Consider the following 19,197-nt stretch of genomic DNA (forward strand, 5'->3'; position numbering starts at 1 on the left):
CCTTCTACTAACATATTCCATAATTATACTGTGACTTAAATAGTTTATATATAGAGGGACGAATGTGGAACAGGAGAAAAGTATTCATACATTAGCATTCAGAGTAAGTAATTCAAACATCTAATTGTTCCAGCTCAAGGAATATTTAAAAATATTATCAGTTAGGTGTTCAAAATTATTTTGGTCTATTTTGTATTGAGTCATGCTGACAATTTGCAAAATTATAAAATGTTCCCAATCAACATAAATACATGCTACAGAAAATACAGAAAAGGAATAGAATGACAATTATCAGGAAAATATTTCTGCTTTTCTTTTATCCTAGAAACATGCAAAAATCTTTCTTTTTCCTTAACCAAGCTTCTGCTATTTGAAGACAGTTATGGATGAAAACAGACATTTCTAGTTTTTTCTCCTTTTACAGGAGAGAAATTCTGTGTATAAGGGGTTTGATTATACATTCTTTGAACTCTAGAGCTCTTTCAGATGCATTTTAATTAACTTGAAACAATTTAAATCTTTCTTCAATATTCTGAGAATATCAGTGAAAATCTTATTAATGTAAAACTATTCTTGAGATTTATGAAATGAACAATTTATACATCTTTCTCTTTGTAACTAGATAAATTTGAAATTCTTAGATAATTGAAAATTCCAGTTTTATTAGTGTAGGTATAGAGATTATGATGGATTTTTTTGGTTGTAGAGTATAATTGGTTCAATTCAATAAGCATTTACTGAGTACTTCCCTATGTTAAGATCTATGGGAGTCGAAAAAATAAGAAATAATCCTACCTTCAAGAAGTTTATAATCTAATAGAAGGTGATAGCTCTAAGATCACATTTTATCTCTTATTATTATAATTTTGTGTGTGTATGTGTGGCAGGGTCTTACTGTGTCGCCCAGACTGGGGTGCAATGGCACAATCTCGGCTCACTGCAACGTAGGCCTCTCAGGCTCAAGCAATTCTTGTGCCTCAGCCTCCATAGTAGCTGGGATTACAGGTGTGCACCACCACACTTGGTACTTTTTTTTTTTTTTTTGTAGGGACGGGGTTTTGCCATGTTGGCCAGGCTGGTCTCCAACGCCTGACCTCAGGTGATCCATCTGCCCCCAGCCTCCCAAAGTGCTGGGATTACAGGAGTGAGCCACTGCACCTGGCCTTATTATTATAATTTGTACAAGTGCCATAAATGAAGGCTGTAGGAGTAAAAAGGAGGTCATCCAGTTCTGGGCCATCATATATGATTCCATGAATAATAATATTTTCTAACTATTATGAATGCACAAAGTAACCCCTCTTACAACATTTTCCCCACCAGATAAAGGGGCTTTATTGCTTTTTATTCATAAAAATAAACAGAATCATTGTAAAAGAGTTCAAGCAATACAAATAGTAAAAATATTTTTAGAAAACAAAATCACTCCAAATCCCATTGTAAATAATTAAACATTTTCCCAGATATTTTGCACTGTAATCAAGTAAAAATATAGCCCACATGTTTTATATTGTGACACTTAATATTATATATGTACTTATTTTAATAAATAAGATACCATGATACAGGTATTTTGTAATTTTGTTGTCAATCGCCTGTGGAAATGCACAAGCTCATAATTTTTAATCGGTATGTAGCCTTATGTTGGATGTATGTACAAATGTGTGCTTAATCGATTTCTTATTGAGGAACGCTATTTTCCAAATTTTCATGATTGTCATAAATAACACTAGAACAGAAGTCTTCATGGACATATTGTTACACATATTGAATTATCTTCTTGGAACAAAGCTTTGAAATTAAAATTGCTGTGTCAAGGGGTATGCCTTCCTAAAATTTTGATAGATTTTTAAAAATTGCACTGTAGTGGAGTCCCAATTTAAGATTCCACAAACAGTATGAGAGTTTCTCTCACACAGGGATAACATACAAAGTTGCCAATCTGATATAGAAGGGATAGTGTCCTACTATCTTGTTTGTATCCCTTTTACTATTAGCAAGCCTGAATATGTTTTTCATATATTAGGGGACATTTTCTTTCTTCTTTTAGGAAATACCTGTTCATGTTGTTTATTTTGCTGTTGTGGTGTTTTCCTTTCTCTTATTGATATATAAGATGCTGATGATATTAACCCTTTAACATGTGTTACAAATAATATTTCTTTTTTAAAAAAGTTCAAGCTTGTTTTTGGTGCCTGATGCAATTAAAAATATAATTTTGATATTTTACAATTATCCATCGTTTCCTTTGTGGCTTATGAGACATTTTCAAAGGACTTCCCATCCAAAACTATAAACAAATTATGAATGTTCACTTATATAAAATCTACTTCTGGTATCTAATTTTTAGATATGGGAGTGTTTTCCCGTTTTCCATATTTCAATCATTAATTTCAATGCCATGTTTATCAGATATTAAGATAAAGAAAAGGCTCACAGCTATTTCTAAACTCTTTATTGTGCTACAGTGATCTGTTGGTCTTTTCCATATCCTGTATAATTGTATACGGTATAGTCAGCTTTTCTTTATTACATCATGTTTATTTCTCCAGATGAAAGAATAATTTTGCAATATTCTCTATTCTCAGTCTACATATCCTGAATGGGTATACTCCAGTCAAAAATTTTGTTAGAAAAAATAAAAATTTTGTTAAGAGTTTTGATTGGCATCGCATTGGATTTAAACATTAAGAAAGGGCTTGAATTTGTATAATATTGAGTATTTCTATCGATGAAGAACGTATGCTTCTTCTGTTAAGGTCTTCCTTTAGTTTTTTCAGGAAAGTTTATAGTTTGATCATTTGGGTCATTCTTTTGGGATTTTCATAGCTATCTAAAACTTTTCTTACTTTTGTGAATGGACTTTTTACTCTGCTATATTTTCTAATTATATTGCTTAAACATAAAAATGCTACTGACTTTTGTGTTTTGGTTTTTAAAGCCAGCATACTGAATGCTACTTTTTTTTTTTTCCTCGGAATTTTCAATTGATTCTCTGGGCTTTTTCAGATAAATAGTTATACAGTTTAAAGGTCATCACAATTTTACCTTCTTTCCAGTAGTAATACTTTTTTTGCCATGATCAGTTGTGTTCCCTCCAGCCTCAATTTATATGTTGAAACCTTAACCTCCAATGTTACTGCATTTAGCATAAGGAAGTAATCAAGGTTAAATGAGGTCCTAAGGGTGGGGTCCTGATCTGACAGAGTTAGTGTCCTTATTAAAAGAGACACTGGAGAGCTGGCTCTTCCTCTTTGCCCTGAGAGGACACAGTGAGAAGGTGGCCATCTGCAAACCAAAAAGAGACCCCTCACCAAAAGCTAAGCATGATGGCCCCTGGTCTTGGGCTTCCAGACTCCAGAACTGTGAGAAAACAAATTTCTATTGTTTCCATCACCTAGCCTGTGGTGCTTGGCTACGGCAATCTGAGCACACGAATACCCTGCCTATTTCCATCTCTTATTACATTGACTAGTAAAAGCCAGTCATGTAAATGTTAAATAATGTAGGACCTTGTCTTAGCATCATTTTTAATGGGAATGCTTCTAGTATTTCATATTTTCACTTTTGATTTGGGGACTGTATACTATAAAAATATTAAATATCCTTATATTCGTATTTTAGTAAAAGCCCCTATCAGTAATGTGTGAGAATATTAAATCATATCAAGTGTTTTTTAGTGTTTATCAAGAAGATATCAAAATTATAACAGTTTTTTCTTCTTGTCCACCAAGTGGTGACTTATGTCAATGAGCCATCCTTGCCGTCCTGCAATAACTCCACTTGATCATGATGTGTTATTCTTTTAAAGTGTTGCCGAATTCTACTTGCCAACATTTTAATTAGGTCATTTGTACCAATATTCAGAAGTGAATTGTTTGTAATTTGCCCTTTTAGAGTACTTTTGACAGGATTTGAATCATTATTTTTCATTTATAAAAAATGTGAGCAGGTTTTCTACTTTCTCTAGCCTTGTTAAATACGTGTCAATTATCAATTATTTGAAGGTTTAAAAATTCCCCTTTGAAGACTTCTTTGTTTTCAGTTTTTCTCCCATAGGTATTGGTTGATGAAGGCTTTCAATACAATCTAGTGTCTATTTTGATAATTTTTACTTCTCTTTCAACCACATTTCTCTGTGGTGATCTATGGCCATTGCTGCTTTCTAATTTATGTATTTTTTGTATTGGTGTTTATCCTTTAATTTTCTTTTTAAAATTTAAACTAGCTAGTATTTTACCTAGTTTTTTTTTTTAGAAGAAGCAATTCTTGAATTTATGAGTTCTACCACTTTTCTTTAAAAAGTTCATTTATTTCCGCTTTGATCATTAATGACTTTCTTCTGATTTCTTTGCTGTTAATGTTTTTTTAATAAACTCTTGAGTAAATGCTTTATTAATTTTTGTACTGTTTCACACTAAAACAATTTTAGGGGCCTGAGTACAGCTCTGGTTATGTGTCATAGGTTTGGCAATTAATTTGTAGATTGTTATTTTTCTAGCAATTTTCATTTAGATTTACTTTTTGGCTAAGAGTTGTTCCAGTAAATTTAAAAATTTGCAACAGCTGTTGTATTGTTTCTTTATACATTTGTTTTGCATTCCTAACATTAAAGCATCATTGTCAGACAGTTCATTATCTACTATTTCTAATATAGGAATTTATTGAGGTTTATTTTGTGGACAAAATATTACATTTAAAAATTTGTGATGGCTGCTTAAGATAATGTTTTCTCCAAAGGTAAAAAGAGGAAATATACATATGGTTTGTGTGTATGTATGTGTCACATGTTAATGCCCACCAGAGACCATTCACCACAGAAGAACTAAACAAACAAGTATACAAAGTGACTCATCCAATTGACAACAAATATCTTTGGCCATCAGCCTTTTTCAGGGCTGTCATGATGGGCACATGGCTGAGCATTTTGGCCCTCTGTGGAAGATTTTTATAGATAATTCTTAGGTCAGAGCTCCCCAGTGGACTGGCTAAGGTTTTCTAGTTCATTGTCTGCATAATTACACGTTCAACATCTTTCTCTGTCCGATCCTGCTTCTTCCCCCTTCTCTTCACAGGTGTTGATTCCTAATAAAGATTTTGCACACAAAATCTGTCACAGCACTGGATAATGGGAAACCTGGCTTGTGACACTGAATTCTATGGAGTGCATCACTCGTCAGTCTTCTGCTTCCAGCTAGATTTGGTGAAAGGGAGCCACAAGCAGCAAGTAAAATGGTGGGAGGAAAGAGAAGTCAGGGTATTGTTGCCCCACATCCGACTGCTTCATCATGGCTGTGGCCTATGCTGTACTCTGTGACTTCAGTTCCTCTTTTGTGGCTCCTCTTCCACGATTCCATCCCTTATTAGACTCTATTATGCATTGCCCTTCCCTTTCCTCTTCAGGCTGAGGAAAGGTTAGATTTGCTGCTACAAAATTACTCCCAAATATCAATGACTTACAACTACTGTTTGTGGTACATATCCATCACAGGTTGGTTGTGGTGCTTCTTCCTGATGTCTAGCTAGGGATTCACGTGATGGAGAAGCACAAACAAGCTTCAGAAGCTTCTTCCCATCTGTTTCATGACATTTCAGCTCACATTTTATTCAGGTAAATAGGCAAATCTAACTTTAAGTGGGGCAGGGAAGTATAAGCCTTCCCCAGAAAAAGCAGAGGTGGGGCTGGGCGTGGTGGCTCACGCCGGCAATCCCAGCACTTTGGGAGGCAGAGGCGGGCGGATCATGAGGTCAGGAGATCGAGACCATCCTGGCTAACATGGTGAAACCCCACCTCTACTAAAAATACAAAAAATTAGCCGGGTGTGGTGGCGGGCACCTGTAGTCCCAGCTACTCAGGAGGCTGAGACACCATTGCACTCCAGCCTGGGTGACAGAGCGAGACTCCGTCTCAAAAAAAAAAAAAAAAAAAAAAAAAAAAAGGCAGAGGTGGGTGACCAGCAATACAATCTAACAGAAATATTATGCTTTCCTACTACTGCTTGTACATGGGTGCCTACCAGCCCATGGAGGTTCACTACTATATAAAGAGACCGTTCTTTAAGTCTTTTTGAAGATGCGGTTTCATGCCCAGAATCCTGGTAGATACTGTGGTATTCTCTGAAGGTTTTGTCCTCATTACCACCCCCCCGCCCCGACCATATGATGTAGTGTTTCTTTCAAGAATTAGAAACATTATACTGTTTTACACTAATTAGTTGTTTGGCCTTAATTTTATGTTCAACCGAATTTAATAATCACCTGCCATTTCTCATCCTGTGACTTTCCCATTCCTGTCGTTTTTATTTGGATTAATCTGTATATTGGCTAGATTGTGACAAGTAGATATTTTTAGAAATGCTAGCTGGATATGTGGGAGATATACTTCCTCGGACTTTGTAAATTTGAGATCATTTCCTATCATCTGGACATTTAAATGCCAATTTGACTAAGTTTGTAATTCGAATCTCTTTTCTTCGTAAATCCTGTTGATATTGTTCCACAGTTTTTTTTGCATGTAAAGCTGCTAACATGAATTTGTAAGTCACTGTTTTTTTATTTTTATTTTTTATTTTTTACCTCTTCCTTTGTTGGTGACGCATTTTTATTGCTTGCATGCTTAAAAAAATCACTGAGGTTCAATTGTAAGACGACATCTCAGAGTGTGTCATTTATCTTTTTCTTTTAGAACAGTGGCTCCTTTTGTTCTTCAGATCCTGTGTGTTTCTTCTTTGCCGAAATGTTATTTCAATGATGTCTTTGAATGATTTCTTATTCCATTCGTTCTACTGTTTCCTTCAGAGACAGCAGTCCGATGCATGTTGAATGGCTCTCTGGCAATCCTTGTTTCTATGTCTATTCCCTCACAGTTTTTGTGTGATTTTCTTTGCTTTCTTCTTTGTCTATTTTTTCTTTTGAGATGGAGTCTCACTCTGTCGCCCAGGCTGGAGGGCAGCGGTGCGATCTTGGCTCATTGAAACCTCTGACTCCTCGGTTCAAGTGATTCTCCTGCTTCAATCTCCAGAGTAGCTGGGATTACAGGCACCCACCACTACGCCCAGCTAATTTTTTGTGTTTTTAGTAGAGACAGGGTTTTACCATGTTGGCCAGGCTGTTCTCGAACTCCTGACCTCAGGTGATCCACCCGCCTTGGCCTCCCAAAGTGATGGGTTTACAGGCATGAGCCACTGCGCCTGGCCCGATGACACCACTCTTAATTAAAAGAACAGGTCAAACATAACAAGATGCTGTTTTGAAAAGTCATTTCCCATCTTGCTCATCAGCAGTGCAAGTGTAGACCCTATGCTGAGTATTTTCTGTGTTTTTCAAAGCTAAGCAAAAAAATGTGTGTGTGTGGAGGGTGTGGGGGTGAGTATCTAGATTTTTTTTTAATCATGTGTAACCTGTAACTATATTGTGTTCATTAACTGGAGAGGTTAAGTTAAACTAGCATATCAGTGTCTACTCTCAATATTGTCTAACTAATATTTACCTAATAATTGCTCTTTGGAGTTTATAAAGTAGGCCTAGCCTTTCTTAGTTTAAGTTGGAAATCAAACAAAGCAGTTTTGTAACCATGCCCTTATGTCATTACCTTTCCAAGAAGTCCATTATAACTTTCATAATTTGTTTTTCTAAGACTCAAGAAAGCAATAATCAAACTAAATGTTTGTTTTCAGATACAGGAAGCAGGGCCTTATTAATACCTTCCTGAAACTCTGAGGCATTCAGAAGCAAATGATATATTGGAATTATTTTATTCCATTAGTAAATGTACCCAAAAAGTGATTTATGCAGCCTAATGACTTTCTGTAAAATTAACAAAGTGTTTTCAAAGCATGTTTATAAAATTGTTTATAAAATAAAAAGTAATTGATGAAAGCTTTTCATTTGACAATTTTACTGGATTTTTTATTATGAATTGGAAATCAATTTCTAAGCACCTAGAAGATATAGGTATTGGGTAGAAATGAACACCTTCTTGTGAGAAATATGTCCCCTCAGTTTAATCATACTTATTTATATAATAGAGTGATAAGCTGTTAGATATGGTAAAATAATAGATACATTAATACCTTTCATTAGATAAACTTAAGGCAACTCTTCATAATGAATTGGTAAATATTTTATTTTAAACTTAATTGCTTGAACTTTTTCCAGTGAACTGTCTACTTTGTAGACAAGGACAAAGACCAAAATGACAACTTGATTGGTTGGCTTGGCCCCTTGCAGTCCTAATCTGCCTCCTAACCCCTACTTAGGAAATTAAAACACAAACACACATGCATATAAACACACCCAAATTCTGACCTTTGCTGTATGTTTAAAGAATAATATCTTTATGGAAAATTATGCATATGCAAAATTATTCATACCTTTTTAAAACAAACTGTGGTTGCTTTTTACAAACAATTCATAACTATTTTAATTTACACTTAGTTGATTGAGCATTTTCCAGTGAATTGACTACTTTTTGGACTGAAACAAACAGCTTGATTGGTTGTCATGACACCATAGCCCTAATCTGCCTCCTGACCCTGACTTTGGAAATTAAAACACCTACACACATCATAATGTTCATGGACACAAATACACACCCAAACTCTGACCTTTGCTTCGTGTCAAAAATAATAATCTCTTTATGGAAAATCATACTGATTTTATGGAAAACAAGTAGGAAGATTTCATTCCAACTACGCTTTGGGAGGAACTTTCCTATGTTAAAACTCAGTAAAGGTCCCGTTAGTACATTAAATACTCTCACAGTCAGGGATGAAAACGGCCTCAGGTTGTTTTTACTGTACTCAGCCTGAACCACACTGATCAGCATCCATTCAGAGCTTGTCATAATCTACCTTACCCATTAGATTCTATTTTCCAATAATCTCAAATACATAACCCTGCTCAAGATGAGTCATCTCTTCCCTGCTATTGGGTTAAAACATTACAATCATTCTTGCCTCTATGCCCTTGCTTGTGCAGTTACTAATTTTCACCTTCTCAAATCTGGAATATTCTTTGCTAACCTTTCTAAATTCTGCCCTTCTCTGAAAGCCCACCTCAATTCCCAATGCTTCCAACAAAAATTTATTTTGCTGTTATATTCCAAAGTGATTCCTCCCTTTCCTGACCTCTATCTTGTTTTTTAAACTAAAGCTTTCCTGTTAATTTCCTAAATATTTAATTCTATCTTTTCAAATAGATTGCATAATTCTCTGATGTCAGGTACCATATTATACTCCTTTTCCATTTTTCCACCATTATAAAGCATAGTACTGAACAGGCAATACCTTTTGGTTGTTAAATAAAAGTATCAGAAATTTTTTTAATTTTGTCTCATTGTAGTTGTGGATTTCCAGGTACAGCACCAGTTTTAAAAACTAAGTCATTATTAGGCTTTTCTTTTCCTGGCAGTTAAAGATGTTAACATTATATTAAAAGTGAAGGTAATTTGAAGACCTCAAAGTTCCAATCGCCAGAAAATTGATGTATTTATTTTCAAAAATAAGAATTCATAAAATAGTACTCCATTAAATATGGAAAGAATAGATTAAGTCATAGGAAAAGTGCCCTTTATTCCAAAGTTCTTTCCTGTGTGTGTTCTTAGAAGCCAGCTTCCCTCACCATGTAGCCAACTTATGTCAGAATTTCAGATGTTTTGGAGCTCTTCAGGTCTATAGGATATTTTTTTTCTGCATCTTTTGTTTCCTTTGTTTTGCATTCCTTGGTAATTTTTTCCTTTTCTTCGAAACTTTGCAGGATGTTAGGAGGATGAAGTCTTTAGAAACGTGCCTGACACATAGTTAAGAATTCAGTAAGTGTTCGCCGTTACACTATTTTCTTTTTCTTTTATTCTCCCCAACGTAAGTCAGGTAAAATAGACACAACTATTATTCAGCTTCACTTTACCTATCTGTATTTAAAAATATATGATTAGTATACAGAAGAAAGTTACAAGCCAAACAATCTCAGACATACCTAGTATTGACCTATTAGAAAGTTTGGATTTTATTACAATCTTCACTTATTAAATGTTTATCAAGCATCTCATATTTGCAAAGCAGTTTGAGAGAGGTATTATTCAGAAATGAACCTTGACAATTTGCTACAATATGAGTTTCTTATTTCAGTAACTAGAAATAAATGTTATTTAAAATGTAGAGGAGATAAGACTCATATAAATAATTCAAGATTGGAAGTTAAAAGTGCCCCAAGAAAGGTAGAGATAAAAATGAGAGTTCACAGGGGAAAATGGAAGAGCTATTTTCAGTTTAGGGGTTAATAATTCATACGAGAGAGGATTTGAAATGAACTTTGGTGATAGAGCTGGTTTTGGACAAGCATAAATTTGAGAGAGGTGGGAAGATGTGATGAATTGTGGGTGCCTGCTAATTCCCTGTCACTCCCCCCATTGAAAGGTGGGGTTTATTTCTGCTCCCCTTGCGCCCTAGCTGACTCTGTGACTGCTTCAACCAATGCAACAAGACTGAAGGGACACTGTGCCAGTTCTGGGCCTGACTTCCAAGAGGACTGGCAGCTTCTGCTTCCTCCCTGTTGCAACTCTCACTTTTAGGATATACTAAAATGTAATTTGTGTATTCATAAGGAAGATATGTCAGTAATTTTCCTTTCTTACAATGAATGTCCTTGTCATGTTATGGCATTATAGGAAATATAGAAAAAATATTAAATATTAAAAATTTATAGGAAAACTTCATATAATTTTATATCATCTTAAATATGAAGCAACTTAGACTGGGAAGTTTGCTTGTGGAAAATGTTTTTAAATATTATAATTTAATTCCATTTATTTTAATTCCACAAAGATACTCCTCAAGAAGAGCAACCCCAAGAAACCAAGTTAGAAAACACTCTTTAGGATATTATCTAGGAGAACTTCCCTAAACTAGCAAGGGAGGCCAACATTCAAATTCCGGAAACACAGAGAACAGCACAAAGATATTCCTCAAGAAGAGCAACCCCAAGACACATAATTGTGAGATTTGCCAAGGTTGAAATGAAGGAAAAATGTTAAGGGCAGCCAGAGAGAAAGGTCGAGTTACCCACAAAGGGAAGTCCATCAGACTAACAGCGGATCTCTTGGCAGAAACCCTACAAGCCAGAAGAGGGTGGGGGCCAATATTCAATATTCTTAAAGAAAAAAATTTTCAACTCAGAATTTCATATCCAGCCAAGCTAAGTTTCATAAGTGAAGGAGAAATAAAATCCTTTACAGACAAGCAAATGCTAAGAGATTTTGCCACCACCAGGCCTGCCTTACAAGAGCTCCTGAAGGAAGCACTAAACATGGAAAGAAACAACCAGTACCAGCCACTGCAAACACATGCCAAATTGTAAAGACCATCAATGCTATGAAGACACTGCATCAATTAATGGGCAAAATAACCAGCTAACATCACAATGACAGGATCAAATTCACACATAACAATATTAACCTTAAATGTAAATGGGCTAAATGCCCCAATTAAAAGACCCAGACTGGCAAATTGGATAAAGAGTCAAAACCCATCAGTGTGCTGTATTCAGGACACCCATCTCACGTGCAAAGATGCATATAGGCTAAAAGTAAAGGGATGGAGGAAGATCTACCAAGCAAATGGGAAGAAAAAAAAAAAAAGCAGGGTTGCAAGCCTAATCTCTGATAAAACAGATTGTAAACCAACAAAGATTAAAAGAGACAAAGAAGACCATTACATAATGGTAAAGGGATCAATTCAACAAGAAGAGCTAACTATCCTAAATATATATGCACCCAATACAGGAGCACCCAGATTCATAAAGCAAGTCCTTAGAGACCTACAAAGAGACTTAGACTCCCACACAATAATAATGGGAGACTTTAACACCCCATTGTCAACATTAGACAAATCAATGAGACAGAAGGTTAACAAGGATATCCAGGACTTGAACTCAGCTCTGCACCAAGCAGACCTAATAGATATCTACAGAACTCTCCACCCCAAATCAACAGAGTATACATTCTTCTCAGCACCACATCACATTTATTCTAAAATTGACCACATAATTGGAAGTAAAGCACTCCTCAGCAAATGTAAAAGAACAGAAATCACAACAAACTGTCTCTCAGACAACAGTGCAATCAAATTAGAACTTAGGATTAAGAAACTCATTCAAAAGTGCACAACTACATGGAAACTGAACAACCCGCTCCTGAATGACTTCTGGGTAAGTAACAAAATGAAGGCAGAAATAAAGATGTTCTTTGAAACCAATGAGAACAAAGACACAATGTACTAGAATCTCTAGGACACATTTAAAGCAGTGTGTAGAGGGAAATTTATAGCACTAAATGCCCATAAAAGAAAGCAGGAAAGATCTAAAATCAATACCCTAACATCACAATGAAAAGAACTAGAGAAGCAAGGACAAACAAATTCAAAATCTAGCAGAAGGCAAGAAATAACTAAGATCAGAGCAGAACTGAAAGAGATAGAGTCACACACACACAAAAAACCCTTCAAAAAAATCAATGAATCCAGGAGCTGTTTTATGAAAAGATCAACAAAATTGATAGACCCCTCGCAAGACTAATAAAGAAGAAGAGAGAAGAATCAAATAGGCGCAATAAAAAATGATAATGGGGATATCACCACCAATCCTACAGAAATACAAACTACCATCAGAGAATACTATAAACACCTCTATGCAAATAAACTAGAAAAGCTACAAGAAATGGATAAATTCCTGGACACATACACCCTCCCAAGACTAAACCAGGAAGAAGTTGAATCCCTGAATAGACCAATAGCAGGCTCTGAAATTGAGGCAATAATTAATAGCCTACCAACCAAAAAAAGTCCAGGACAAGACAGATTCACAGCCGAATTCTACCAGAGGTACAAAGAGGAGCTAGTACTATTCCTCCTGAAACTATTCCAATCAATAGAAAAGGAGGGAGTCCTCCCTAATTCATTTTATGAGGCCAGCAACATCCTAATACCAAAGCCTGGCAGAGACACAACCAAAAGAGAGAATTTTAGACCAATATCCCTGATGAACATTGATGCAAAAATCCTCAATAAAATACTGGCAAACCAAATCCAGCAGCACATCAAACAGCTTATCCACCATGATCAGGTTGGCTTCATCCCTGGGATGCAAGGCTGGTTCAGCATACACAAATCAATAAACATAATCCATCACATAAACAGAACCAATGACAAAAACCACATGATTATCTAAATAGATGCAGAAAAGGCATTCAACAAAATTCAACAGCCCTTCATGCTAAAAACTCTCAATAAACTAGGTATTGATGGAATGTATCTCAAAATAATAAGAGCTATTTATGACAAACCCACAGCCAATATCATACTGAATGGGCAAAACTGGAAGCATTCCCTTGGAAAACCAGCACAAGACAAGGATGCCCTCTCTCACCACTCTTATTCAACGTAGTGTTGGAAGTTCTGGCCAGGGCTATCAGGCAGGAGAAAGAAATAAAGGGTATTCAATTAGGAAAAGAGGAAGTCAAATTGTCCCCATTTGCAGATGACATGATTGTATATTTAGAAAACCCCATCATCTCAGCCCAAAATCTACCTAAGCTGATAAGCAACTTCAGCAAAGTCTCAGGATACAAAATCAATGTGCAAAAATCAATGACAAGCATTCTTGTGGACGAATAACAGACAAACAGAGAGCCAAATAATGAGTGAACTCCCATTCACAATTGCTACAAAGAGAATAAAATACCTAGAAATCCAACTTACAAGGGATGCGAGGGACCTCTTCCAGGAGAACGACTAAACACTGCTTGACAAAATAAAAGAGAACACAAACAAATGGAAGAACATTCCATGCTCATGGATAGGAAGAATCAATATCGTGAAAATGGCCATACTGCCCAAGGCAATTTATAGATTCAATGCCATCCCCATCAAGCTACCAATTACTTTCTCCACAGAATTGGAAAAAACTACTTTAAAGTTCATATGGAACCAAAGAAGAGTCCGCATTGCCAAGGCAATCCTAAGCAAAAAGAATAAAGCTGGAGACATCATGCTACCTGACTTCAAACTATACTACAAGGCTACAGTAACCAAAAGAGCATGGTCCTGGTACCAAAACAGATATATAGACCAATGGAACAGAACAGAGGCCTCAGAAATAACACCACACATCTACAACAATCTGATCTTTGACAAACCTGACAAAAGCAAGAAATGGGGAAAGGATTCCCTATTTAATAAATGGTGCTGGGAAAACTGGCTAGCCATATGTAGAAAGCTGAAACTAAATCCCTTCCTTACACCTTATACAAAAATTAATTCAAGATGGATTAAAGACTTAAATGTTAGATATAAAACCATAAAAATCCTAGAAAAAAACCTAGACAATACCATTCAGGACATAGGAATGGGCAAGGACTTCATGACTAAAACACCAAAAGCAATGGCAACAAAAGCCAAAATAGTCAAATGGGATCTAATTAAACTAAAGTGCTTCTGCAAGGCAAACGAAACTACCATCAGAGTGAACAGCAACCTACAGAATGGGAGAAAATTTTTGCAATCTACCCATCTCACAAAGGGCTAATATCCAGAATCTGCAAAGAACTCAAACAAATTTACAAGAAAAAAAACAAACAACCCCATCAAAAAGTGGGTGAAGGACATGAACAGACACTTCTCAAAAGAAGATAGTTATGCAGCAAAGAAACATATGAAAAGAAGCTCATCATCACTGGTCACTAGAGAAATGCAAATCAAAACCACAATGAGATACCATCTCATGGCAGTTAGAATGGAGATCATTAAAAAGTCAGGAAACAACAGATGCTGGAGAGGGTGTGGAGAAATAGGAATGCTTTTACACTGTTGGTGGGAGTGTAAATTAGTTCAACCATTGTGGAAGACAGTGTGGTGATCCCTCAAGGATCTAGAACCAGAAGTACCATTTGACCCAGCAATCCCATTACTGGGTATATAACCAAAGGATTGTAAATCATGCTACTGTAAAGACACACACACGCGTATGTTTATTGCAGCACTATTCACAATAGCAAAGACTTGGAACCAACCCAAATGTCCATCAATGATAGACTGAATTAAGAAAATGTGGCATATATAAACCATGGAATACTATGCAGCCATAAAAATGATGAGTTCATGTCCTTTGCAGGGACAAGGATGAAGCTGGAAACCATCATTCTCAGCAAACTGTCACAAGGGCAGAAAACCAAACACTGCATGTTCTCACTTATAGGTGGGAACTGAACAATGAAACCACTTGGATACAGTGCAGGGAACATCACACACCTAGACCTGTCAGGGCATAGGGGGCTGGGAGAGAGATAGCATTAGGAGAAACACCTAATGTAAATGATGAGTTGATGGGTGCAGCAAACCAACATGGCATGTGTCTATCTATGTATCAAACCTGTACGTTGTGCACATGTACCCTAGAACTTAACGTATAATAAAAAATTAAAAAATAAAAAGGTAGTATTTTTAGATATTATAATTTAATTCCATTTATTTGATAGAGAAGTTTTCAAATTTTATCATTTTTATGTAGTATGAAAATTTAGACACAATGTTATTCATATTATCTTATCTTTATTTTATGTGATCTTTAGAGACGCCTCAATTTATTACTGACATTGTATTTTCATCTTTCTTTTTTTATTCTTTTTTTTTTTTTTTTTTTTTTTTTTTTTTTTTTTTTTTTTGAGACGGAGTCTCGCTCTGCCGCCCAGGCTGGAGTGCAGTGGCCAGATCTCGGCTCACTGCAAGCTCCACATCCCGGGTTCACGCCATTCTCCTGCCTCAGCCTCCCGAGTATCTGGGACTACAGGCGCCCGCCACCTCTAAAGTCTTAGTAGAGGATTATTAATTTCATTAGCCTTTCTAAAGAATCACCTCATAGCTTTATTTTCCTCATTGTATATATTTTCTTTTTCTTTAATTTCTGCTCTTTTTATTTACTTTCTTATCCTTTCTTTCAGCTCAATTTGAGAATATTGAGTTTTATTTCTCTAACTCTCTCTGACTAAGGAGTCTTGAATCTTCTGCCAGTATCCACAAGACAGAGACAGGCTAACCTGTAAAATAGGTAAAATCTGACTCTTCACAGTTTTTGACAATAATAATACCTTCTTATTCTTTTTATATTTGTAGAAATTTTAATAATGTCACCACTCTCAATCCTGATTTTGGTAATTTTGTCTTCTCTCTCTTTTCCTGCTTGGTCTTGATATTTATTAATTTAGTTGATTTTAAAATAAAAAGCTCTATTTTTATTTTGTTTTTTATTTTTTTTCTGTTATTTGTTACTTCTTTTCTTCAGCTTAATTTGTGTTTAAACTTCTCTTCTTTGTTAGCTTCTTAAGGTGCAAGTTGAAGTTAAAGATTTAAGACTGTTTAGTGCTATAAATTTCCCTCAAAATGCTGTTTTAGCTTTGATATTTTGTGTTTTCATTTTCAACCCATTCAAAATGCTTTTTAAATTCCTTTTTTATTTCTTCTTTTATCCATGGGTTATGGAGAACTGTGTATTTAGTCTGTACATATTTGGGATTTTCTGTTACTGACTTCTGAAACTCAATTTTGATCAGAAAGCATACTTTGTACGATTTGAATCTTTTGAAATTAATTTAGACTTGTTTTATAGTCTAGAATATGAACTAACTTGTAAATATTTTTTGTGCACTTAAAATGAATGTGTTTTCTGTTGTTTTCCTTATATAAATGTCAATAATGTCAAATTATTTGATAGTCTTGTTCAAGTTGTCTATATTTTTACTAACTTTGTCTTTATTAATCGTTAAAAGAGGGTGTTGACATTTACCATTATAAGAGTAAATGTGTCTATTTTCCTTGCAGGTCTATTGACTTTTGCTTCATATATTTTCAATCTCTGTTAAGTATATAAACATTTACGATTGTTATGTCCTCTTGATGATTTGATGCCTTTTTCATTAGGAAGTGACCTTCTTTCTCACTGGTCATATTCTTTGCTTTGACATCTATTGAGTCTGATACTTATGAAACCACTCCTGCTTTTTATGATTGCTGTTAACATGGTATACATATTTTCCATAATTTCCTCACTTGTAAACTGTTTATGTCCTTATTCTTGTAGGGATTATATAGTGGGTCATATAGTTGGCAATCTGATCATCTTTGCTTTTTTCTTTTCACAAGGGGTGTTATGTTTAATGTGATAATTTATATGGTTAGGCATACATTTCTTTTTAGTGTGATAACTGATTTAGTTCGGTTTAAATCTACCATCTTCACTATTTGTTTCTATTTGTCCCATAACTCCTTTGTTCTCTTTTTTTGCCTTCTTTTGCATTGAGTATTTTTGTGTTTCATTTTATCCCTTCTGCTTGCTTTTTAGCTATAAGTTTTTGTTTGTTTTTGGTGATTGTTTTGGGGTTTATAGTATACATTTGGGTCAATTTCCCACCATGGCTTAAGAATCAGCAAATGCCTGGAGTGAAAAGCTATCACAGAGTACCAGGTTCACTTCTGTGTACCCCCTCTTCTTCCTGTAATCTTGTCCTCTTGATCCTGGCCACTTTGACATGCTTATATTCAGAGTTTTGTTTTCTAGTCTTAGAAAACTGTCAAAAGTTCTATTGGCTTCTCTGCTTCTTAAGGACTGTCCTCCGCTTGCTTCTCAACTTCTTGCCTTGTACTTCCTAAAACTCAACAAATTCCCCTAGAGGAAGAGCAACACAAATATTGGGTTCACTTCAAAAATCTTCACTTCTCTCTAGGATTGTGGCCTCTTAAATCCTGACTACCTTGGAAAATCTCCAATGCCTTCAAACTTACTTTTAAAAAAGTATCCACTTTTTTATGTGTTCTTGATTAGAGCATGATTTCTTGCAAGGTAGTCCATCAGAGCTGAAACCAGGTGGACCAGCATCATTAGTTTTTGGATGAAGCATTTTTCATATTTGAAAGATAAAATTATTTGTAAATTTTATGCTTTATTGTTAATATATTTCCACTATTTTAAAAAGTGGAATATTTTGTGTTTACAGTATATTCGGAGAATATAAATAGCATCACAACTACTTTAGAATTCAAACTGTGTTCAACGAAAGTTAGGGTTTCTCCAGTTAACTCTAAGAGCTCCCTAAAGAAGCTATTACAATGATGTCTCTGTCGTTATCTCTATATTTATGTCTCTCCACACACACACAAACACACACACACACACACACACACACACACCCCATTAATCCAGCATGTCAAGTCTCCAGTCACAAAACTGTATGTGGAAATGAGAATTTGTGGCACAGAATAAAAAGTTTCCATCAGTGATATACACACAACAAACTCACTGGAAAAATCATTTAAAATAATTTTAATCAGTAATCAGGCAAATTTCTTCTTATTTTTGGCAAATAAAAGCATTATGTTTGTAAATCATTCTGTCTACATTTTGAGGTAACAAACATTTAAATTTACAAATTATGTAAAGTGTTTATTTTTATGAAGTCACTCATGCTTTAATTCAAGTTGTTCCCCCTCTTAATTCATTTTATAGTTTTGGAATGGCAAGTAGAGCTAATGTTACCACAAGCATTTCCATTAATCTGAAAAATGTGTTTTTTGAAAAGCTGCTCAGCACAAAAAAGGCTATAAATAAAGCTTCTTTTGCTAAATAAGTTTAAATTCGTTACATTTCAAATAGTGATAGAGTGTTGGAACCCTATGAAAAATGAGAGAAATGAGGGGAAACAGCATTAAGTTGTTGTCTACATATATACATTTTTTTTTTTTTAAGGGGAAAAGTAAGTCAGGCCAATAGTGATTTAAATGATGTTAAAAAAATTTTCCACTTTTTTGCCTTTTAGTTTTAGTGATTTAGTGGTTATTGGCATTTCTTTTAGTATGAAAAATGAATTTGTTTAGAGGCACTGATTTTGTGAATTTGTGTGAAGGGACTAGGCACTTACTGTGAAATTTTAACTGAGTTTTTATGGTTGTGGCATAAAGCTAATAAAACAATCCAAACATGGTAGCCATAATTTAATGAAAGGTGACTCTCTTAAACTGACTTAGTTCCAAATGTCTGGCCTTATTTTAATTTAATGGCTCTGTTTCTAAGCAATAATCTAATTTTAAGCTTTTTGTTTATTCCAAGCAAAGTCAAACAATATGTACATTGGTTAGGAATAATCTTTGGGTGACACTT

At 35.0% G+C, this 19,197-nt stretch overlaps 1 protein-coding gene across 3 annotated transcripts in view; it reads right to left on the bottom strand.

Annotated features, from left to right (window-relative positions):
- The window catches only part of CABCOCO1 (ciliary associated calcium binding coiled-coil 1), a 104,719-nt gene that overhangs the window by 39,068 nt on the left and 46,454 nt on the right, over positions 1 to 19,197 (bottom strand). Inside the window, exon 6 of one of the 3 annotated variants that reach the window (XM_050803069.1) lies at positions 1,420 to 9,789. The exons of 1 other annotated variant lie outside the window; for it this stretch is intronic. In XM_050803069.1, coding sequence (XP_050659026.1) covers positions 9,778 to 9,789 — 12 coding nt within the window. In that variant the 3' untranslated portion in view covers positions 1,420 to 9,777. Of the gene's footprint in view, positions 1 to 1,419; positions 9,911 to 19,197 lie in introns of those variants that run through there. One more of the 3 variants, XM_050803067.1, reaches the window with a different exon arrangement.

The sequence above is a fragment of the Macaca thibetana genome, chromosome 9, assembly GCF_024542745.1.
Source record: "Macaca thibetana thibetana isolate TM-01 chromosome 9, ASM2454274v1, whole genome shotgun sequence".
Classification (NCBI taxonomy): Eukaryota; Metazoa; Chordata; class Mammalia; order Primates; family Cercopithecidae; genus Macaca; species Macaca thibetana.